The sequence below is a fragment of the Lepisma saccharinum genome, chromosome 15 (genome assembly GCF_977018435.1).
Source record: "Lepisma saccharinum chromosome 15, izLepSacc3.1, whole genome shotgun sequence".
Classification (NCBI taxonomy): Eukaryota; Metazoa; Arthropoda; class Insecta; order Zygentoma; family Lepismatidae; genus Lepisma; species Lepisma saccharinum.
This window is the reverse complement of record NC_139243.1, coordinates 80173760-80198983: the sequence shown is the minus strand read 5'-3', so window position 1 is coordinate 80198983 and position 25224 is coordinate 80173760. Positions and strand designations below refer to the sequence as shown.

The 25224-nt window shown below is 39.1% G+C and overlaps 1 protein-coding gene and 1 non-coding gene across 4 annotated transcripts in view; one reads left to right on the top strand and one right to left on the bottom strand.

Moving 5' to 3' along the window:
• LOC145999776 (telomerase protein component 1-like) overlaps nucleotides 1-25224 on the bottom strand; it is a 374109-nt gene that overhangs the window by 39941 nt on the left and 308944 nt on the right. For all 3 annotated transcript variants that reach the window (XM_083137076.1, XM_083137078.1, XM_083137077.1), the window contains exons 26-33: nucleotides 24506-24656; nucleotides 22195-22356; nucleotides 18266-18437; nucleotides 14776-14911; nucleotides 9660-9844; nucleotides 6962-7117; nucleotides 5897-6016; nucleotides 783-878 (exon numbers count right to left, since the gene is read on the bottom strand). In XM_083137076.1, the coding sequence (XP_082993202.1) occupies nucleotides 783-878; nucleotides 5897-6016; nucleotides 6962-7117; nucleotides 9660-9844; nucleotides 14776-14911; nucleotides 18266-18437; nucleotides 22195-22356; nucleotides 24506-24656 (1178 nt within the window). The remainder of the gene's footprint in view (nucleotides 1-782; nucleotides 879-5896; nucleotides 6017-6961; nucleotides 7118-9659; nucleotides 9845-14775; nucleotides 14912-18265; nucleotides 18438-22194; nucleotides 22357-24505; nucleotides 24657-25224) is intronic.
• On the top strand, nucleotides 8013-8083 carry TRNAT-GGU (transfer RNA threonine (anticodon GGU)). Its single transcript has one exon. It is a non-coding gene; the product is annotated as a tRNA-Thr (tRNA).

Sequence of the window (25224 nt, the reverse complement as noted above, 5' to 3'; positions counted from 1 at the left end):
TAAAGTCTTACCTGGCAAAACTGCACGTTGAGAGGATCATGTGACCGAGAGCAATGAGGTGATTCCAAGATGGCATTGATTCAGGAGAAGTCAGTGCGTTTTGTGGTATGCAGATCTGAAATCGTGCATTCTTTTGTGTGAATTCCAAATCTACAAGAGGGATAGCCCAAAATTGAATGTGTGGTGTGCTGTGTCGACGGATCACCTAATCGGGCCTTTCTTCTCAGAGGAAGATATCATGACGGGCAATACCGACCTCAACATGCTGCAGACGTTCTTCCTTCCCCAACTCAGGTGGATTGGAGCAGAGTACCCAAATCATGGAGCGCAAGGTCGCCAGATCTGGTTCCGTGTGATTTTCGACTGTGGAATGGAAATGTATGCGGAGAAGCAAAGAGATTTGGATAACCTGAAAGCAAAGATATCTGCAGTCATAGTGAGGCATTTCAGATGAGCAGCACTGGAAAGCCATTCTGGGTTTCAGGATGAGATTACAGGAATGCAGTGACGTAAATGGTGCCTAGTTAAATATTGAAAACTGCTTTGAAGTACAAACTTTATTTCACTGAAATATCTCTGTTCGTTACAAAGTTATAGTGAATTTAAATGTGGGGATGGCTATAGGAAAACCCTGATTAATCTGTCCTAGCAAGAGATACAACAATATTTTCATTTGTATCTTGCTATAGTGCTGAAAATGCCCAAAATGATATCATATCTCGTACCTTTCCTACAGACATCACAATAAAATGCCCCCCAAAGATATCGTTCTGTTTGCTTACCTTAATCTGGCCTTCTCTGTCACCACTGTATATAACATCCCCTTTTGGTGAAATTGTCAAACTGAAGATGGATGAGCATCCTTTCAAACTGGCTACCTATTTGAAAAAAAAAAAAAAAAGAATTATAGTAAATATAGACAAAAATATCGCTTTCATTGAACTCCGTACAAAACATATTTGGAGTATATCTCTACCATTAGGAATAAATATATTTTCAGTAGTAAAGTAAATAATATATTTTCAAAGTTTACTATAAAACACATTTTTGGTACTATGGGAACTCTGTTCAACTTTCTAAGAGGAAAAAATGACAAACATTGTCCAGAATGGTTGTAAGTCCCAGGTTTCAACCCTGGTCAAGGTATGAACGCGTCATAGTGTTTGTCCCACCATTAGTTCATCATTCGCAAACTCCCTTTTTCAGAGAAGTGGAAGGAGGGAAAGAGAGGAATAAAACAGAAAAATGAGGAAGTTCGTGTGTGCGCGGAAAAGGGGGAGGTTTGGGGGGGGGGTCAAGGAGGAGGAAGTGGAATCTTTTCCTTCTATCTCCTTCCATTCTCTGAGTGAGAGTGAGTGAGTGAGTGAGTGAGTGAGAGAGAGAGAGAGAGAGAGAGAGAGAGAGAGAGAGAGATAGTGAGAGTGAGAGTGAGAGAGAGAGAGAGAGAGAAATAAGTACCATAGCCAAATGTTTATTATGGAGGCTGGGAGGGTGGTAGAGAGATCTTAGAGAAGTAAGAATAGCTTCTCTTACTTTCACTCTTTCACTCTCACTCTCTCTCTCTCTCTCTCTCTCTCCCCCTCCCTCTCTGAGCCTCCCCCCTTCCGACTAGTAGAAACAGACAAAAAAAGAGAGAGACAAAGAGATGCACGGCAATCTGGGTGTCTTCCTCTCCCCCCCTCTCTCTCTCTCCACCCTCCTGCTATCTTCACAACTTGTTCCCTCATCCTTTTTCTTTCTTGTTCTCCTATTTCCTTCCTCCACTCGCTTCCTTCAGCATTGAGTGATTGATTTGGTTTATTTTACTTCACATTTTTGCCACTGTTGGTTAATCGTGAAGGTGAAGATGAGTGATCATATGATGACATTGATGAAGGGAAATTCACGAAGAACATCCATGCCTAGGCTTGGATTCAAATCCGGGACCCCTCACATTGTAATGCACTGAGATAACCACTTCACCATAAAGGATGCCCATCATTCATCATTAAAATACAGGGTAATTCAAAATGAATGGTGCAACTTTACACAGTTATTATGACGTTACTATTTATGAGAGAAAATCAGACAAGGCATCCATATAAAGAAAAACTCTGGAAGTTTTACTCACATGACTCACATTATAGACACTCAACATGTGATGTTTTTGCACCATTGTGATTGAATCAGTTCTCGATAGCTCCAACACACAATATGCCTTCTACTGGTCATTAAGCTATTTTGCGACACTGGCGATCCTGGTGGAGCATCGGCTAAGCAGAATAAGCCCGCTAAGTGGGAATAAAACTTCCAGTTTTTCTTTATATTGCCTTGTCTGATTTTCTATCATAAATAGTAACGTCATAATAACTGCGTAAAGTTGAACCATTCATTTTGAATTACCCTGTAGAAAACATCTGTTTCACTGATTGAATATAACCATTAAGTAGAAGATCTAGACTCTAAATGTACACAATGGTCATGTGAACTTTCAAGAATATCACCATATACTGTTTACCTCAAGTGGGCGGCACAAGTTAAACAAAACATTGTAGAAAGTAAGCTTGGTTAGACAATTTGAAATGTCAGAAAATGAATTATGTATAAACAGTGTTTTTTGATGGGGAATAAATGTTAAAAAGCCCGCAACTTAATGATACGATAGAAAAATCTAACTGAACACACCACTGGTGTACACAGGATTTTCTTTCCATTAGAAAGAAAAAAAAGCAAATGAAAAATATCACCCCCAAAGGTTGCACCCGTGGGCACCCATGAGGGGATGAGTTGAAAAGAAAGGTAGATATTACATTCCTAGCCACACAGTGTAATGGTCAATATTTTTGATTTACGCTGAATAACTCAGAGTATCACATAAAATACAAGAAAAATTACAGAAATCCAGCGGAGAGCACTGAAACATGTGAAGACTGGATTGCAATGCTGAAAAAAAGCTAACTAGAAGTGGATTTACACATAAAAGTGTAGTGAAATAACGTGTAATGTGTCCCCACCATGTACTGAATCTCAGACCTCCTGATTACAAGATGATAACAATCAGTATGCCATCAAGAAGGTTATGGTTCAAATTTACATTTTTGTATACGTATGTCAAACTTCAAATTTATTAATATTACATAAAATGTATTTGCTGGATCCAACATCATATCAGTGATGACAATGTATTGCTATTGGTTGCCACCAGCATTGCAAAGTACGGTTAGATATTATGTACAGATACTTTTTTCGGTATTTTTAAGCATTCACAAGTTCCACAAAAAATCAGTGTAACACTTCTGTAGGGTCTACTTATCCTGGCAGTTATGCAATATTAATTTTTTCTAGGTTTTCAGGAAATGTGTAAAAAAAACTGTATCTTTTGATTACGTAACAGGCATTTTAATATTTTGCTGTATTTTTTCAATATTTTAAAGCAAAACTGTGGTAAATTTATGCTTATAATTTGAGTGTAACACTCACCCACTAATATTAATCAATATTTTGAATAACTTTTGTTACAATATTCAAGCATCGGTAAGAGTATCTATGTGGGTGTCGGTTGAAAGTAGTACTGTACTGGCTCAGCCCTAATGATAGTATAATAATTTGTGAAAATTAACACGTCCTTTCTCATTGTACAAATATTTATTGTTGTTATTTTCCTTTCTCATTGTACAAATGTTTATGGTTCTTTCATTCTACAAGTATTTCTTGTTGTTGTTTTTCTTTCTTGTTGCACAAATATTTCTCATAAGATGTAAACGAGTTACTAAAGATATATCCGCGAAACTTACTTGTAAATCTTCCATTAATTTCGGTGGCCTCTGCCACCATCCACTTGGTGGATATGTCTTTAGTAACTCGTTTACGTCTTATATTATCAACCGCGTTGTTTATTCCCCTCAACATGAAATATATCTTGTTCTTTCCAGTTGTACAAATATATATTGTTATCCTTTAATCTCTGTAACTTGATTTCTGTGTTCATTCAATATTTAGACCTATTACTGATGATGTCACATAAAGAACATGTTAAGATTGTTCCTACATATCAAGGGTTGTTAGGGCATCTGACTGTTCCCTGAGAGACCTGGGTTCAATTTCCAGAATGGGTAATTTCACGTTGGAATTTGTCTGTCCTGCGTGGGAGTATCTGGGTCCCATCCAGCCCACATCAATACTGCAATGAACAGGGGAAAGCTTTACCTTTCATCTCTCTTTACGTATTTTGAGCTATTCATATTATTCAAATTATAATACGAGGGGCATGTCAAAAAAAAAAGGGCCAATTGGTTAATACAGAGAATAAAATCAAGCGAAAAAATGTTTCTTTTGATGCTATACGTGCATACCCTGGCTATTATTCTGCATAGTCACCATGACGCTCCAAGCATTTTTGGTACCATGCAAGAAGTTTACGTAGACCCTCTGTGTAGAAATCTGCCTCCTGGGATCTCAGCCATTAGAGAACTGGTGTCTTGAGAACTTCACTATCATCAAAACGTTGCGAAGCAAACCACTTTTTGAGGTGAAGGAACAGAAAGTAATCACTTGGAGCAAGATCGGGACTGTATGGTGGGTGATTTAAAATGTTCCCATCGGAATTTTTGAATTGTCGCAACAGTATGGTCAGCTGTGTGTGGGCGGGCGTTGTCATGAGTAAGCAGAATTCCAGACCATAATATTCCTCTTCGCCAGTTTTGGATGGCACGTGGCAGATTAGACAGTGTTTGGCAATACACATCTGCTGTGATGGTTCATCCCAGTTCCAGGAATTCCACGAGGATTACACCTTTTTGGTCCCAAAACACGGTTGCCATGATTTTGCGATGTGATGGTGTTTGCTTGAATTTCTTCCGTTTCGGTAAACCGGAATGACACCATTGCATGGACTGCTGCTTCGACTCACCAGTGACGTACGATAACCAGGTTTAGTCTCCAGTCACTATGTGGGAAAACAAGTCATTCCCATCCTTCTCCCAGCGGGCCAAAAAATCACGTGCTGGTTTCATTCTTTCATCTTTGCGAGTGTTTGTCAACATTTTTTGGCACCCACCTCGCACACAGTTTGTGATAACCAAAATTGTGTTACAATTCGGTGCAATGTTTTATCAGGCACTTCAGGAAACTCCTTGCCTAGATCAGTAATCAGTAGATCAGTGAAACGGTGATTGGATCGCACTTTCTCATCAACACGTTACACAAGGCCTGCCGCTCCACATTTGAACGTCCTTCCTGAAAAGCATGGCACCATTGTCTTACCTTTTCTTCACTCATTACTGTTGGTCCATAAATGGCACACAATTCCCGAAGAATGTCAGCTGCACTCAGTCCTCTTGCGATGACAAATCTAATCACAGACCTCACCTCGCATTTGGCAGGACTTTCTATTACAGCAGCCATTTGAACTTCTTGCTACTCTCACATACACACCTCCACACTGAGAAATATACCTCTGTTGCATGCTTCCGTGCACGCGCAGTTTCGTCAGTGTTGCCAGTCCCAAGTAAAAAATTATTGGCCCTTTTTTTTTTTACATGTGCCTCATATAATAGGGATTAGACTAAAAAAAAAAAAATTGGCTGATACCATTAACTGATATTCTACCACCCCAATATAAAATTCAAAATGGTTCATTGACCTCCTTAATGTATCTTATGAGATGAACCATATTTTTGCAAAGCAAAGGTGCATATTTAGTATGGAATGGAGATTATATTTTTACATCCATAAAATTATAACTAAATGGCACAATATTGCACTAAATTGTAAGATATTTAAAGACATATCAGATCGGTAATATTATCAGTAATTTTACCGATAAACCGATACATGGCTATGTCTATATTGGCTGATAAGGATAGAATACCGATTAATCTGCCCCATTACTGCAAAAGAGTTTAAAAAATTTACTTACCTCACATCCAACATTTGAGGCCCAGACTTTCACGGTCCCATCTAGTGACCCTGATATAACATGGCTGGCACAAGGAGTGATCAGGATGCTCTGGACTGAACTCGTATGGCCTCTGAGGATCTGCAAATACATCATATATAAATTCACTCGTGCAGTAACCACGACTACAGCCGAACTGATACTGATGTAATGGTATTGATGTAGGAAAGTATAGTAGAGGAAACGAACGGGAAAAAATGGCCTAACCTGGAAATAATTGCAACACAAATATTGCAATAATTGCAACTAGAGGAAATCATAAGCTATGAATTTGGTTCAGTGACTTTAGGACGTAAATTACATAGTTTCTTTAATATTTGCTGTTTTTTTGTGTCGAAAACCAACTTTTACGCTAATTCTAAAAATTAAAGAAAATATTTGAATCTTTCTAATTCAGTTAATATTTAAGGTAGCTCTATCAAACAAAAAAACAAAATTTAGCACATTTTCTGCTCATTCATTTTAGTTATCTTCACTTTTTTGTGTACAATGCACCGTTTTCGAGATATTAATGTTTTTAAATTTTAAGATGAATTTTTGCCGCCATTTTCCAAGATGGCGGATTTTCCCCAAACATTTAGATGGCGGATTTTTAGTATATTATTCACTACACCATTCCGCATAATCTGGCATGAAAAAACATTTGTGTTGCAATTATTTCCGGGTGAAATCATTTATTTCCTCTACTACCAGTGGTTACAATTTATTTGCAGCTGTGGCACTATGAAAGCTTGGCCATGAGTCAGTTATACCCAAATAGACATTTTCCGTCATCCCCGTTGGAGACCCTCCAGAGGGGAGGATCGATAGGGCATGCTTTTGCAGATCCTACCCATACTGAAGGTATGGGCCCTTTTACTTCACCTGAGGTCTCTACCGTCAGAGAGCTGCCCTTAGGACATCTGCATTATCCTTGATAGATGTTCCGATGAATATGAATGTTTTGAATCCTAAATATTGTGATCCTACACACAGAAAATGCTTAGTTTTCAAAGAACATATTTGATATGTTAGTAAACCACTTACAGCGACTCTTTTGAGAGATATAAGATCATAGACTCTGACTGTGCTGTCCCACTCCCCAGTCACAATCCTCTGCTTCTGAGGATGGAAGGCCACGCAGTTCACAGGCTGCCCTGCCTTGATCACTGACACTTCACGGTAACTCTTCATCAGCCACACCTGCAAGAACGAAAAATAAAATGAAAACACCTTATACTGTTATCTTCACAAACAGAACAACTATCTTTCATGATCCTGTTGTTACATGTTACTTTTCTAGGGTCTCCCCAATGTCGTAGTGTTAAGCTCATCTCCTTGTAATCAAGGGGTTCTGGGTTCGATACCCAATGGAGGTACATAGTGGTTTGGATCCCGCTTTAAACTGTAGGTCTTTCTGTACATAAAATGTACATAAAAACAAATCTTTCTAATACAGGTGCTTCAAAAATGTAACACAAAGATTTTATACAAAATATAAAAATAAGATGTATTAAAAAATAATTATTAGAGAGAGTTGTTTGTTACAAAATTTTCAAAAAATATATTTGTAAGAAAATACTAAAAGGTTCAGTAATAGTGCAAACCATTTGCAACAAATTGTTATTGCTTTCATGATGTATCTAGGTGCTTGGGGCAATATAAAATACAGTGCACTTTCAAGAAAACTTATTCAAGATTAGGCACACACAGGAGATGTACTACATAGAAATTTTCACCAAAAAATGCAGGCTCAGCCAGGACTCGAACCCGGGTCTCTGGCATACCATGACATTGCTCTACCACTGAGCTACTGATCCGACCTGGCCTCACCTGATTTTTCACTGTCGCTGTTTTACCTGCATGGAATCTTCTCTGCCAGGATACCACAAGGCCAGCCCGGCTCGGTAGCTCAGTGGTAGAGCAATGGAACATTATGCCAGAGACCCGGGTTCGAGTCCTGGTAGAGTCTGCATTTTTTACTGTCGCTGTTTTACCTGTGTGTTTCAAAGGCAACAGATATTGTTGCGGTAGCACTGGCAGAGACGATTCCACGCAGGTAAAACAGTGACAGCAAAAAATCAGGTGAGGCCAGGTCGGCTCGGTAGCTCAGTGGTAGAGCAATGGCATGGTATGCCAGAGACCCGGGTTCGAGTCCTGGCCGAGCCTGCATTTTTCGCTGAAAATTTCTATGTAAGAAAAATTATGTCTGTTAACATTTGTAATATTTTTTTTACATGCTGTTAGTGGTTTAACTCATATATGCGTGATCCAGGGGCATGACACATGTGTAGGTTTTATATTTTTGCTGCAGTACCAAAAAAAAACACGTCATTCATGCCTCACTGGGTTCTAATTTCAGACTCTGACTTCACCACATGTTATGCTGACCACTCTACCAGAGAGGCCAGTTACAACAACTAATCTAATAACCTTACTTTGTGTATATTTTGTAATTTATTTCAACCATAAAGTAACCTTCTGCAATAATATTTCAAGAACAGTACCTTCAAAGTTTTATTTCTTCTTTCACATTACATATTATCTCAGTTTTGTATTTAATTTCTCATTTTTCTTAGATGTATTTCATAGTTACATTCTACTATACTCCATCTCAGAAATCTATGGAGCAAAGCTGCTCATCAAGATATAGGAGAGAAAGCAAGTGGACAGAGCAAAGCAGCGCATGCTCCTGCAAACAGCTGATAGCTGTAGCTGCATTTTCATCTCCATGCAATCACACATTCATTGGTCGAGCCATCTCAAGTCACTACTTGTACAAAGGATGTTTTTTTTTTCATTCTCCGCTCCACAGACTCCTGGCACATAGTATGCATGTATGAACAATAGTTCCTTCACACATTACACAGGACAATAATAATAATAATAATAATAATCTGTGGTGCAACAGCACTTGAAGGGCCTCGGCCTATCTCCGAGCTGCCAGTCTCCCTCCACAATCCTACCTAGAGGTGTGGAGTTCTTCAACCAGTAATGGGGTAACGTGGGGTCAGCACATCGAACCCTCAGCCGTTATAGGAGATTTCAGAGACCTGATTAAGCTACTCACTAGTAGCCCCCCAATTTCCTCACGATGGTGGGTTGCCACTGACCCTATACACAGGCTAAAAATTCCCGGAGAATGAACCCGGGATCAAATCCATGCCATCCCGCAGCAAGATGCCTTAGACCGCATGGCTACGGAGGAGGACACAGGACAATATTAAGAAAAAGTATTTCTGCAGAACAATGGAATGAAAAATGAAAGGATGCACATGTTTTATTTAACCCTCAGAAACCTGGGCTGTCTGACCTTTCTCAGCATGAAATTTGAATTTGTGTACTTCCATAAATAAAATTTTATATAGATTGGAGTTACGATTGATACCTTGTTTTGTTCACAATCAATCAATCACTAAAAACAAGTACAAATGCATTAGTAACAGCAGAAGAAAGTAAAAACACTACTTCTTTTTCATTTTGGAAATTACACAGATGTAATTAGTACATAAGTGAGTATTACAAGGTGATGGCTCGTAAGCACTATCTGTGAAGGTCATTAAGGACAAGACAAACTAAATTGTACTCTTAAGAGTATTAGCATATATGAATATTTCTTTACTAGTAAAATTACCAGAATATGATAGCCTGTAAATAATTTTAATAAAATCTTCCAACAAACTAAATGGATAGAGAGCATATCTTGCTTGTCAGAGGTTAAAATAAGATTGAAAATATTGTTTACCTTGATATCGCAATCCCAACTGACAGTTGCAAAAGTTGAATCATCGTATGATGCAGCAATTCCAGTTATCTTTCGACGATGCGCACTCTTACTAGTGATTCTTACAGCATTGTTCAGGTCCCACACACTGAACGTACCATCTTCAGAAACACTGCACAAAATATCTCGAGACATATAGCAGAGATCTGAAATAAAATCAAACATGATGAACAATTTTTATTGGAAAAAGTCTAGTTCCTAAAGCAGTAAAGTTTGATTTTGATATGATCTAAAGTATCGGATTTTGATTCTAACTTGTAACTAACTAAAAGAGGAAATAATTCTATTAGTATCTGAACTCTGTTTCAAATCATGTACTTGTTTCTATCGAATTTTTTTACGAGACTTATAATAACTCACCACTGCATGGTTACGAAAATCTTAAAATTTGCAAACATACATGTAAGAAACCCCACACACCCCTATACGCCTTCATGGCATGGTGCAAAGCACAAGGGAGCACTTTACTTTTTTACTTTTACGTGTAAGAAAAAGAAATCTGTGCCAATACAAGTCAGTTCATCTTTCCATTATTGTACAGGGTAATTTAAAATGAATGGTGCAACTTTACAGTTATAAAGAACTCTGGAAGTTCTACTCACATGACTCACATTATAAAGATTCAACATGGGAACCACGTGTAATGCGGAAAAGGTCTAAACGATAATCAAGTACTTGCTATGCACGAGAGAGCAAGTTGTTGCCAACAGTTTCGACGACACTAACAATTCGCAGTTGTAACTTTGGCAAATCTTTTGGAAGGGTGAAACATATGCAATATTATCGAAAAGCATGCAGAAATGTCTTTGCACCATTGTGATTGAATCAGTTCTCGATAGCTCCAACACACAATATGCCTTCTAGTGGTCATTATCCATTTCGCGACACTGGCGATCTTGGTGGAGCATCGGCTAAGCACAATAAGCATGCTAAGTGGGAATAAAACTTCCAGAGTTTTTCTTTATATTGATGCCTTGTCTGGTTTTCTATCATAAATAGTAACTTCATAATAACTGTGTAAAGTTGAACCATTCATTTTGAATTACCCTGTATAAAAGGAACTAACTTTTGATCTTTGTTCACTACACATAAAAGAATGCACTTCAGGTTTGTTTCTGGAAGTCATTTGTTGAAGACGTGTTTGGCGAGAGGATGCTGCTAGCCTATGTATGGTGCAGAGATACGATGTCACTAGTTCAGTACGTAGTGTGGTTCAAAATGAGGAAACGGAAGGACCTGGCAGACTTTCATAAACGTTCGATCGTCGGGGCCAGAAATGGTGCATCCATTTCACAAACTGTGGTGGGGTGTGTAAGTGATAGTGATACTGTTCCAACAGTCACGTGAAGATGGTCAAATTATGTCCCAGTGGCAGAACTCTATAGAGCAGCGCAAGATTGATGCCAGAGGGGAGTGGAGGATACGACGACTCATCCATGACAACAGATGCACCACAATGCAGCAACTGACATCCGAATAGAACACAAATCATCCAGGGAGTATGTACCAGAACCATTCATTGCACACTGTCACGTATGAGGTACGCCAGCAGACAACCCCATGGCCACCCACTCATGACATGAGAGCATACGCGCAAATGATGCATGTGGTGCAAAGAACACGCGAATTGCAGTGGAAGACTGGAAGAAGATGTGTTGGTCTGACGAGTCTCGGTTTTTAGAGCATTCTGTGGATGGTCACGTGAGAGTTTGGCATAAACAACACAAATGTGTCCTTCCATCTTCAAGGATGATAACACAACATGCCATCGGGCTCGTGTGGTACAGGATTGGTTTGAGGAACACTCATATGACTTCCAACATATGGTGTGGCCTCCGAATTCACCCAATTTAAATCTGATAGAGCATATCGTTGATTATATAGAGTGACACATTAGGCGCCAGGAGACTGGAGGCTGCATAGGACTGTGGACTACTCCAGACATCTTGCGGAATCCATGGCATGTAGGATATCTGCTGTCATAAAAGCAAAAGGTGGTTCAACACACTACGAGGGAGTGATCATAATTCAATGGCCACGCAGTGTATTTCTCTTGTACTTTAATGTTCCTACAAGCACATAAATACAATTTTCAATGTAACATTTCGGGAGAACACACACTCCCTTCATCAGACATTTATTCTTGTTTGATCAATGTTACAGTTATCAATTGAAAATAATGTTCATGTGCTTGTAGGAACTGTTTAAAGTAAATGAGAAATAGATTTGATTGATTGATATGCTTTATTTTATTAACCTTTAGTGCCACTTTTGACTAACTGTGAAGATGGGGATGAGTGATATGATGAAACTGACGAATGGACCCTAACAAACATCAATGCCCACGCCGAGATTCAAACCTGGGACCCTGGCATTGTAGCTCGATGTGCTAACCACTCCATCATGGAGGCTGGCTAGAAATAGATTTGAGTCATGGAGGTAAGTCATAACATCCATTCTAACTGGGAAAGTGGGAGAAAAATATCAAAATTTTATTTCATGTTAGGCACATGTCTGTGTCTAATGTAACAAAACCTTTTGAGTTTCGGTACCATTTCCAAAAACACACGTTTCTACCTAGTGTGGTTTTTGTGTAACACAAGGGTCGTTCAAGGTTGACCGGGACTTTTATTTCTGCAGAGGAAATAGGTAGCAGAAGAAACACCAAACTATGTTAGTTTTTCAAAGTATTCTCCGTGCGCGCCGAGGCACCGTTGCCATCGTTCTGGCAGCTCCTGAATTCCTTTGGCGTAGAAAGAACTTGGTTGTTGTTGTAGCCACTGGAGGACATCGCTCCTCTGTCGTGAATTTCTTCCCTCCCAGATGGTCTTTAAGGGGTGCAAACAAATGATAATCACTGGGGGCTAAATCCGGACTGTAGGGGGGATGGGGCAGAACTTCCCAGCGCATGTCGGCCAGAGTTGTTGTTGTCACATTGGCCGTGTGAGGGCGGGCATTGTCATGGAGAAGAATGACATTTCCAGACAACATCCCAGGTCTTTTCTTGCGAATGGACTTTCGTACAGCACCATTCAACAATGTGGAGTAATACTGGGCATTAATCGTGCTCCCTTTGTCTAGAAAATCCACATGGATAACGCCCTTCATGTCTCAGAAGACACTTGCCATGATCTTTCCAGCGGACGGCTGCATTTTGCTTTTCTTGGGGGGCGGGGAACTTTTATGCCGCCACTCCATGCTGCGTCTTTTGGTCTCTGGGGTTGAATTGTGCAACCATGTTTCATCACATGTGATGATGGATTGCAACAATTCATCACCTTCTGCTCGAAACCGATTCAGAAGCTGTTCACAGACCGTCCTGCGTGTCCACTTCTGATCGAATGTCAGCTGGCGGGGAACCCACCTTGCACATATTTTGTTGAAGCATAAATGGTCGTGAATGATTGTCTCGACACTCCCGACACTGATATTCACCTCGGCAGCAATATCCCGCACTGTTACTCGCCGGTTCTCAAGAATCATTTGCTCAACACGTGCGATATTCACTGGTGTGACTGCAGTCGGGCGAATGTGTCCATGCGCTTCATTTGTCACCAGCTCCCGTCCTTCGCGAAACTGCTCACACCATTCGTACACTCTTGTCCGCGACATCGTTTGTTCACCATACTGTGCTTGCAATCGTCTGAAAATCTCAGCTGGTTTCACTTTCTCCTTCTCGAGAAAATTGATTACACACCGCTGCTCCACAGCCACACACACACTGCTTGCCGCCATGTTCGCTGCAACTGCTGCGCATGCGCGAAATACGTCATCCCGGGCGCTAGTTACTCGCGAAGGAATACATTACGTCACCCGCACGTTTCATCATGATCCGGCTATTCATCGATTTTTTACCTACGAAAATCCTGGTCAACCTTGAACGACCCTTGTATTTTTCTTTTAAGTCAGAGTTTATGTTCACCCTGTATATTATTCATGCTCTTTCATGGAACACTTGTAATTTTATATTTGATCCATAGAATATTGGTAATAGTAAATTTTATATGTATTAGCATTTTACCATTATAAGCTAAAATTTAAAATCAGTCCTTGGTAGTAAGGCAGTTGCAAAGTCATCATCATCATCATCCCTTGCTGTTTCCTGCCTCTGGCTGGGTTGGCATAGAAGTCAAGCCTCTCCATTTCTTCCTGGTTTTCCACCACTCCTCTCTTTCCACGGTGTTCCAATCTCGTCCTCTTCTCCTAACACTCTCCACTATCTGCTCTTTCCACAGACATCTTGGTCTCCCCCTTGGCCTTATTCCCACTCCTTGCACACTGTAAGCTCTTAATGGTAGTCTTTCTGCATCCATCCTCTTCATGTGTCTGAACCATCTCTTCTGTACCTGATCTATCTTGTCCTGAAGCTTCACCACACCCACTGTCTGTCAGTTCTCCTCATTCCTTATTCTATCCCTTTTAGTCTTCCTCCGTAAAAATTTCATCTCCACTGCCTGCGATTTTTTTTGTCTGACTCTGTCATTGTCCAAGTCTATGCTACATACGTAATTACTGGCACATAGTATGTGTTATATACAGCATGCGCCAAAATATACAGTACTGAAACTCATGCACCTCGAACGCGCATGTGCGTTTGTCGATGAGGCATAGCTCCAGCCGCTCGTGTTCTCAGTAGTGAAAAGGAAGTTATAACTCGCTAATAGTGTGTATGTTAGTGTTTCTTTCAGGATAAATAAACTCACAGATGACAACAATGTAATGTTCGTCTTTTAATTTCAGTACTGTATATTTTGGCCCATACTGTATTACCTTCTTGCATTTCGTAGGTAGATTTCTGGCTCTGTTTCTTGTTACTAGCACCGCACTCTTTTCTGCTATGAATTTCATTCCTGCTCTTCTGATTCCCTCATCCCAGCTGTCTCTGTACTTCTTCACTGTTTCCCTATATTACTAAGTCATCAGCGAACAACAGGGCCTTCATCTCTTTCTTGCCTATCTTCTTCCCCATCTTCATTAAGTAAAAATGATAAATATTTTCATAAACAGTGATAAATATTTTCATAAACAGTTATAAGATATCTTCATACATGTAACAATGTATTTACTGAATAGTTACCTGTAATGCTGGCTCCATGGCCTGTCAGTGAAAGCAGCTGGTCTCCGCTTGACATATCATAAATGTACACAATTCCACTTTCACTCCCAAGAGCCATCCTACAACCATCTCGTGAAACCTTCACTACTTTGATAACCTGGTGAAGACACCAAAAATTATATGCAAGACATTTCTCAAAAGCAATTCTCATTTCAAGGAGAGTAATACAACACAATATTCTTTAAAGTCTAAATAACCACTGTTGTATATTACTGGCGGACGGGGGGGATAGTGAAAGAAAGAAAAAGGGACACACACACACACTCAAAAGAGGTAACCATTAAAGAGTGACTGCGTAATCCCCAGAGCCACTTATGAGGGAACTCATTATGAATGTGCGAATTACTGACAATAGTAAAACAACACATATTTTTTTAAAAATATTTTTAAAAAAATATTTAAGAAACGCAAAAAAGTGGTACTTAGTTTTGTGAGTATGTTATTTACAAAACAACATTTCGAGAATCTACTGTTTTCTTCTTCAGGCCTATGCCACGGCAAGATATGAAGAAGAGAACAGTAGATTCTCGGAACGTTGTTTTGTAAATAACATACTCACAAAACGTAAGTACCACTTTTTTGTGTTTCTTAAATATTTTTTTTGAATATTTTTAAAAAATACGTGTTATTTCACTTATGAGGGGCATTAATGGGTTTGAAGAACTGTTGTAGTGGAAGTTATCTTTATTGAGAGAGAAATTTTCAACTTTGATGGGAGTAAATTCCATAGCATGCAATGCTAATTGGGCATTATTCATGCAGGGGTTCCCAAACTATTTCGTTTCACGGCACCCTTAGTGTTTCAAGCATCTTCTGTGGTGCCCAAGTCAGAATATAGGCCTATCTAACACTTGCAATGCTCAGTTAGCATGGTTAGGTTGCTTGCCTTAAGTTAAAAAATAAATACATATTTCAAAATAAGAAACATTTTACATGTAAACAGTACTAAATTATATCATTTCAGTGAAAATATTGGAACATTTTGCAGTTCCCCTGTAAGCCAGGGTGCTGTGGAGCACACTTTAGGAACCACTGGTCTAGTGCTTTGAACTATACTTATTCTAATACTACTCTTCGAGAGAACACTTCTTCTCTCATCTTCAAGTGAAGAAATTCCCCTTTTCTGGTGGTGGCAATCAAACCTAGGATAGACCTGTGTTACTAATCCAATTTGGTGCACTAACCGGATGGGGGTCGAGTACTTTGTTGCTGAACTGGATTTGTAGTAAAGTCACCAGTCTGTCGTAGGTTTCATTGCACCACAACCACCGCCAAAAAATGAAGATGACAGAAGTATGTTATGTTCTCTCAAAAAGTATGTTAGAATAAGTATAGTTTGATTTGATTTGATTTGTTGTTTTAAGTCCACTTTATGCACAGTAAGGCTAATCTGGAGTGAAACTTCAGTTTGAAGTGGGATCCAAACCACTTGTGCCTCCTCCGGGTATCAAACCTGGGACCCCTTGATTACAAGGCGACGACGCTACCACTATGCCATCGGGGAGGTCCACAATAAGTATAGTTCAAAGCACTAGACAATGGATAATGTAAAATAAACATGCATTCTAATGTAGAACCATTGCAACATTCACAGAATTAGAAAATTCCATCGGTGGAATGGTTCTCAAGGTTCGGGTGGACCTTTGGCTGACACAAGGGAAGCTGTTTTCGAATTTTCCTCTTCTTCCAAAAAAAACGCTAGAATATTCCAAGATCTGAAAAATTATAATTCCTTCTAGAGCATCGTTTCTCAACCTATGGGGTACACCCCGCAATTTAAATTCAACCCCTGTTGTGTGCAGTCTAAACTCTACATTTCTGTAATTCATACTCTACCATTACTTTTTACTGACATCTCTCTGATGTTCAACTCAAGAAAATATGATGTATGTCATTTTCATTTTGGTCACAGCACTGAGTTCTTAATTATCTGTGTGCCACATGCATGTCGACTTAACCCTTAGATGACCGAGTGTTTTCCCGGTAAACACACGAACAACCAAGGCATTTTCAGCGGGAATTTTAAATTCCCGCATGCTCTTATATAAAATTTTATATCTCTGGAACTAAGAAAGCTGGAGTTACAAATTATACCTTGTTTTGTTCAGTACAGACATGGCTATAAGCCTATGACATAAAAACCAAATTTTCCGATATCGAGAAGAAGAAGAAGAAGAAAAGAAAAACTTGTTGTTTTTTTTTTTACGAAATTTGAAAATCTGCGGGCCTCCCACACATCAGCGATGCCGCAACGTAAATGTGCAAAATTGTACCTGCACATTGCCTGATATGTTTTACACTAAAAAATCACGCACACATTCGAGATTCTTTCTGGGAAAAACAAAAATTTTCCAATGTGAAGCACCAGTGTTTTTTTGAGTGGGAAATTTGAAATTCGGCACACGTACATTAATTTTTTTCAAACTCTGAAACTAAGAACACTGGAGTTACAAATTATACCTCGTTTTGTTCAGTACAGATGTGGCTATAAGCCTATGACATAAAAACCAAATTTTCCGTTATCGGGTAGAAGAAGAAGAAGAAAGAAGAAAAACTTGTGTTTTTTACGAAATTTGAAACTCGGGGGAGCCCTCCACCCTGCGATGCCGCGACGTAAATGTGCAAAATTATTATTTTAGTGCGTTCGTTCCCTTGGTAAAAGTGCCATTACAAATCCCAGAACTGAGAAAATAACGATAATAAAATGAAAAAAAACAGAGTCACAGTATGTCCCAAAAGTCAGATACTACACGCAAAAGCATCCTGTCACCTATAGGTGACAAGACAGTCTTTGGCATAAACACCAGCTGTCACCTACAGGTGACGGGCGGTCGTTTAAGGGTTAAGGTGTCTGTTGATATTTCTGACTGCCTGTGTGTGTATGCGGTTGCATAATAAAAATTACATATTTACTTTTCTAGAATGAAGTATGTGTAATTTGTTTAAGCATGCGTAAAAGAGGGCTATTTAAAATACTCGATGTTAGCAAAAATATGATTATAAATTTGATGCACATGCTTACGGGTCCCATAAAGTGTAAATGTAGAAGCGACATTCGCTTCTACCAAGCACTGGCCGGGTGGCTCCTAACAGCCACTTCGGATGTTTCTTTTATGAGGTTTTAGATTGTGATACGCGCGGTTTTAGATTTGTGCGTGGACAGAATGACGGTTTTTATAGCTACAAGGCAGGTTCTTCAGTGTTTTTTACTATAACCTTTAACCTGTATCCTCAACTAACACTTTTTTTTAACGTGACACCATGTTTGGTGCGTAAGAAATACGCATTAACCTGAAGAAGGAGGCAGTCTTGACATCTGAAACATTCTTTTGATAGACAAATCGTACTCACACACGTAAGTAATTGATCTTAGATCTTTTTTAAAGTTCTTCATTATTTAGCTGTGAGTAATATGAACATCACAATATGTAATTTTTGATATGCTACTTACATCTGGTATGTCTGAGATGGTGAGAATGCATGGACCCACATCCTCCGACTTGTTCATCCAAGTGACAGGCAATATAGCAGAGCCAGCCTTCTCCAGAAGCTCACCTGCATGCTTTGACAGGATGCTCTTGGAAGGTTCATTCAGGGCCAGCTGCACTGTCAGAATGGGGCAGCTGCAATGCAAGGAAAATTAATTGTAAAATGTAAAGTCAAATATACACATCAACAAAATACCATGATATAGTTCTAATTGATTAGCAGTACCTAGGACTGAGCCGATACGGATGCTGATGTACTGCGACGTCAAGGGGGGCTCTGACGTCACTTGGGGTTTGTAGCTCAGGTAGGTTCATTGATAACTCAATTTATACATTGCTAAGGTTTATTACCTCTCTAATTCTCACAAGGTTCAGTAAGTTCAGATATATAAGTTCAATAATGCACATAGAACATGATAACCAAATTTTAAGATACTATATTCTAAGTTCTAAACCTAAAGTGTGATGTGCCTGTCAGCGAGATGGAATATATCATGGAAGTGACGACAGATGGCAGTGCACAAAAGAACAGGAAAGAAAGCTGATTGTTGAAATTAGAATAGCAGAAGGATGACCATATGTATTAAATCGAACGGAAAATAAGTAAATGAAGATTATAAAAATGTAAATAAGGAATAAATAACAATGTAAATATGAGATTATGATAATTAAGGATATACCCATATATGGAATATTCAGTAACGTCAATAAGCTGTGTGATGAGTTCAGAAATGTGTCCTTTTTCGATCTTTGAGATTGGATTTGATTCTGTTTACCTCTGGCGAGGAGAATATCGCCAGGTTTTGGTTGTTTTATCCCTGGTGGCACTGTATTCAAATTAGACGCGCAAAAGCACTTACGGTTGCACTTTTTTTAGATGCACTGGGCCATAGGTAGCACTTTTCCTTAGTGATCTTGGGCTGTCCCTTATGGTTTAGGATAGGAGGTGGCGCTTTATCCAGATTTGTCGACCCAGAAATATTTTCGAGCTTGTGTTCAGGCTTCAGAAAAGAGGGAAACGTGCAAAGGTATTTGAGCTTTCAAGAAGTATACGATTGCTGTAAAAGAAGAGATAGGAAAAATATATGATCGCTATATATAGCAGAAAAAGAAAGAGATTGATTTGCTGCAAATAGAAAATAGAATAAATAGATGATTTGCTGCAAATAGAAGATAGAAGAAATGGATGATAAATAGAAGAAAGAAGAAGAAGTCAATCATCTATTCATAAAAGAAATTGATATCATAAGAAGAAAAAGAAGAAGGTGAAGAAACGATTTGTTGTAAATAAAAGATTGAAGAAATAGAAGAAAGAAGAAGAAGCATATTCATTTAACCAAAGAAGAAATTTACGTTAGTAGAAGAAAGAAGAAGCCTATTCATTTAATGTAGAAGAAAGAAGAAGAAGGCAAATATAATCTCTTCCTAAGAAATATTCATGTACATATATCGTATAATCTCTGTAACTGTGAAGATTCTCAGAATATAGACTCGCATTTTCATCATATCCTTTGGCTATAACGCTTTCTTATTTGCATTCTCAAACCCATTACCCTGAAGATACTGTAGCCGTGGGATACTCATTTAAGCAGTGCACATAAGGCAGGTTGCAAAAGGTAATTGAATGGAGATAATCTAAGGGGCCATGCTATAGAAGTCCTTTTTACCTAAGATTGGCAGAAGCGATACCGTCAGCCTTGAGCAGCAATTCCCCTAGTACATGATGCTGTTTCCTTTTATACCACTTTAGTTAGTGTCTCTCGATACCTGCCCTAATCTTCAAGCAACCTTTCTATTCCTGTGGCCATTTTCGCCTAAGTCCATTTCCTACTGCCTTGCCCTTCAGGGGACAACTATCAGGGTGATCACTATCCGTGCACGTGGAGGGGATGTGTGAACACACGTGCATGTGGAGACACTGGGTCTCTGAGAACACTAGCGATTGTTATCTGACCTAGCCACCCTTGATGACAGATTAACTCACACTTACGTTTGGTAGGCCACATCCCGTTGTTCAAAATTGTGATGTTTACCAAGAAGAGAGAAAGATGGTATCTCCCCTTTCATCTTTCCTAGAGAAAATATCGGACACACTATCTTTGTGGCTTGTTTGGCAGAAAGTCTGCACAATAAGTAATTTCACTTTACTAGTGTCTACTATTGCCAATACAATAAAGAATTTTGCCCTTTACAGTATTGGTACCAGTAGTATCGGTATCAGAAAGTCCTGATACTGCCCTCCCTTATCTCCCAGACCTTCGAAGCAGTGACGTTGCAATGTTCCTCTCGCCTGCTACACACTGCACGCTGGACCAGAGATAGATGCAAAAGTGTATCACAAAAGCTAGCATGTAGCCAGCCGTAGACATGAACTCAAAGTATCTCAGGGCTTGCGGGTTTAGTAAGGAAAGGTACAAAATCCACCAGTAAAACTTTATTTTACACATGTAAATTACCAGTTTAGCACAAATATACCAGATGAAGTCACTGCTCCGAACATCTAGGAGATAAGGGAGGGCAGGAACCATCCATTTATTCCTCACAGTGAGGTGCCTCAGGAGTGTTAGGGACCTAATTTAATTTAGGGGCATGAATTAGTATGTGTAACCAATAGCAGCTTAAGTAGTTGTCACGTGCCACGGAGTCTGGGGACAACATGCGAAAGCATCCAAATCAATTGCGAGGGATGGGCAGGGGGCAGCGGGAGTCGTCCAAGCAATTGAGAGGGAGGGGGTACACGGAATCGCAAAGGTTTTGGGATCAAAGGACACCATGGAGTCACTCAGGCTGCTGCAAGGGAATGGACAGGTCCGTTGGTATGTCCAGGCAGTAGCAAGAGATGTGAAGTACAAAGGATACGTCTGGGAGCACCCAGGAGACTTGGGCTTAGGCTGCCACAACCTAAGGGTAACACACCAAGCTCGAATTGGGCAGACCTGGTGGGTAGGTTATCTGCTTCTCTTCTTCTCCTCCTTCCTTCTGGCTGCTTGGTTCCTGGAACCTGGTCGGGGCAGCATCCAGACTAGGTCTGAGAACCACGTCTTTCACAGTCGGCATCTGGCAGTCGACTCCGCTCCAGGCCTCACTGCACTGTCTATATACTGCCACACAGAAGCGGGTGGTGAAGATCAGAATGAAGCTAGTTGCGGCGTTGCAAACCTCCTTCAAATTAGAGTTGCAACCCACGTGCTATGAATTATCGTGTTTTTACTTCTAAAAATCACTAACATAAAAGTTACTACAAGTACGTGGCAATACTAACTTATCACTCATGTGCCAAACGGAATACGTTACAATGAACTATGCACAAGACAAAAAGATACAACGTTACAAGTTATATGTTAAACAACAATTACAGAAATGTGCATACGATTAGGTAAGTGCTGAAAATAAAACCAATGCCTCGCAGGACATTTCGCATGCTTTATTAATTATCTTTAACTAAAATATTTTAAAGAATATGGCGACCACATAGGATTGTTAAATGTGGCGACCATGCAGGGTCATTACAACGTCATCTGGTGTAGGTGTACTAAATTGGTGATCTACTCACGTGTGTAAATGTAAAGAAAGTTTAACTGGTGGATTTTGTACCTTTCCTTACTAAACCCCACCCGTAAGGCCTGAGATATACTGAGTTCTTCTACATGCTAGCGTATATCGGTACACTTTTGCATCGCTCCCTGGTGTAGTGTGCAGGGAGCAGGGAGAACGTTGCAACAAAAAGTAGTTTCAGAAAATATTTTTATAAAAAGCAGGCAGTTATTTATAACTTTTAGTTACAATTATACTATATTCTTCCACTAACTATTCAGATAAGATTGCTCAGTAAATTTTGTTATAATTCTCCTGTCATACGGAAATATTAGTGCACAGAGTATCATGAAATTACCTTTTAAGTATATGAATGTGTCTTGTGATAAATCCTTCATAATCCTTAACAATATCCCTTGAATGGAAATCACTGTGTAAAGTTGACATGGGCAAATTGTTTGCTCGGAAATCTTCCACAAGTTGGAATGCAAGTCCACACAGAGCCTTGGCTTCAATGAACCTGCAGGACAAAAAATATTGTTTCCATATGTTACATAATAAAAGCATTTAAGTCAGTGGATAGAACAAAAATATGTCACTGTTCGTAGATGTTACAGACTATTTTTGATATTGGTCACAGAAATTTTCATGTCAAGAAATTATTTCTATATGCACAGAGAAAGTAAGATAGTCGATGTATATTTTTCCACTGTTCCTATTTTTTCTATTGTTGAACTCAAGAATGAAAACTGATAAAAAACAGCATCATATTTCCATTTGTAATGAGTACAAGTTCTTGTTACCTTTGCATATTTTTAAATAGCTGTAGCTTTAAAATTCAATGCCACTTAGACATAGCACTGTGAATATCATTTCTTTTATTTTTCATATTCTGTTATGTAATTTTCTTTACTCTTTCAGCTAATCTTGAAAGTGAAGAAGAATGATCATTATTTGAAACCTCAAAAGGGACATTCCTGAAGAATCACTCAAAGCACTGCTACACTTTGCATTGGAAATAGTAACTCTTAGCCTTCACACACTTTGCCTTTCTCCTTTAGGGCACAGTGATAACATTTTCGCCTCATAATCAAGGGGTTCCAGGTTCAACACTTGGTGGAGGCATGCAGTGGTTCGGATCACACTTTAAACTGTAGGTCCAGTCTTGATTAGCCTTACTGTGCATAAAGTGGACATAAAAACAAACACAAACAAACAAACTTTGCCTTGCACTGCAACTGAGCAGTTACTACTTTGAAGAGATAATGTTAATAGCCATTGCCGATCTCTGCAGAAGAGTGGTTAGCACAGTGTGCAAAGCCAGGAGTCGCAGGTTCAAATCCCAGCCTGAGCATGAGTGTTCTTTGGGAGTGTCCCTTCATCAATTTCATATCATCCCTCATCTTCATGATTAGCCAAAAGTGGCAGACAAGTGAAGTAAAATAAACCAAATGAAAAGAATAATTAATAACTGTAGACTTTTTATTGTCTTACTGTAGATACTATTACTGAACACAATGATACACAGATACCGATCCTTGAAAATTGTACAGTAGTAGAATATTTTTATATTGATTGATTGATTTGGTTCATTTTACTTGGCTTCTCGGTCTGTTTTGGATAATCGCGAAGACGAGGATGAGTGATATGATGAAATTGATGAAGGGAGGATCACAAGGAACACCCTTGCCCAGGGCCAGAATCAAACTCAGCACCTCTGCATTGTAGCACTCTGTAGTAACCACTCTGCTATGGAGGCCAGGAGTTTTGCTTTAAAACATTCATAATTGCACGTGAGACAATCATTTCATAATAAAGAAAATTATGCAAAGTGTCACATGGTATTTTTGCAAACTCCACAAGACACCCAGATTCTGGAATGTGCAATTAAATTACAACCTATATTTACAGCAGAATCATTATTGGCACTACCCTACTTTTTCTCATCCATGACATTCCGGTCCAGCCACCTAATTTCATGGTTGTAGACATAGTAAAAGCACAAAGCTATCCGAACCTTTAGCAAATAATGAGTTACAACGCTATCTAGCCTCTGGGGATGGGAGGTTTTCAAGCAAGCACTTTAGAAGGAATTTAAAATTTTTTGGGTGTCAACACTTTGGTTATTTGCACTTGTCACATTGCACGGGGCCCAACCCCTTACCATAACTAAAATCACTGTCTCAGAGGACTATAATCTCCTTAAAGAAAACTAAACTTTGTGGCGCAACAGCCCTTGAAGGGCCAGCGCCTGCCAGAGTGGCTTTTTCATTGGGCGACGTGTTGTCAGCGCATTGGGTCCCATCGCCGCTGTTTTCTGACTTTTGTGACTGGAGGCACAGGGAATTGAATCTGGGACCGCTCCCACCAAAGGTGAGAACACTAACCACTTGGCTACATGGGAGCCCTTAAAATCTCCTTACGTAGCTAAAATCATACCTTCATATGTACACAAATGCATACTAAAAAACACAGACAAAAAAAAACAACTGAAAATCTTGATTAGTTTCTGAGAAATAACATGTTAAATGATGATGTGTGTTGTTGACAACTGCTATCCCAGCTATCCTCATGGAGGTTACAGGGCTGGGGTAGTAATTGATCCAGCCAGCTGCCAGAGGAGAGGTTAAATTGTTCAATATATCAGGAATATAAAAGAGTGCACTTACCGAAGGTCACACAGAACAGTGACTAACAACTTCACCTCCCCAGAAGATGCCAAATGATATGGCAACACTTCAACAGCTCTGGGATTCAATGGCGCATACAGCCCTCTGCTTCTGTACTCTAGGATCTCCTTAACGTGCTTGTAGTAATATGCTACAACAAAGAAAAGCAGATCAGTGCAACATAATCATACACACACATCTACTTTCTACATTTTAAACTAATTTCACCACATTACAGAGACATGCATATTTCGTTTTTGACGGAAATACAAAATGTGGAATAACACATTATAATATTCATTTTTCATGTTTTTGAAAGGTGTGAGGTACATTTTCTTGCCATGTTTTGTCACAAAATGATGCAAAATAAACTCTTAAAACATGAATTTTAGATTTTATTCACCGATGTAACAATTTCTTAAGTCTTAATTATACTGTGAAAAATCATGGGAAATTGATTAATTCTGATGCAAATATTTGAGAAGAAAAAACAAACTCCTTTACATAGAAATAAACTTAATGCTCTTATGTCAATGTCTGTTCAAAATTAAATATTTATTTTGTGTAATAAGTGTAGTTTTAAATTAAACTTATAATTATTTTCAGCATTTTAACACTGAATTGGCATACTGTATTTTACATATTGCTTGTGATCCCAAAATGTGCTCAGTTTTTGTACCAAAATACTGATCATTTATTCACCATAAATATGTAGCCCT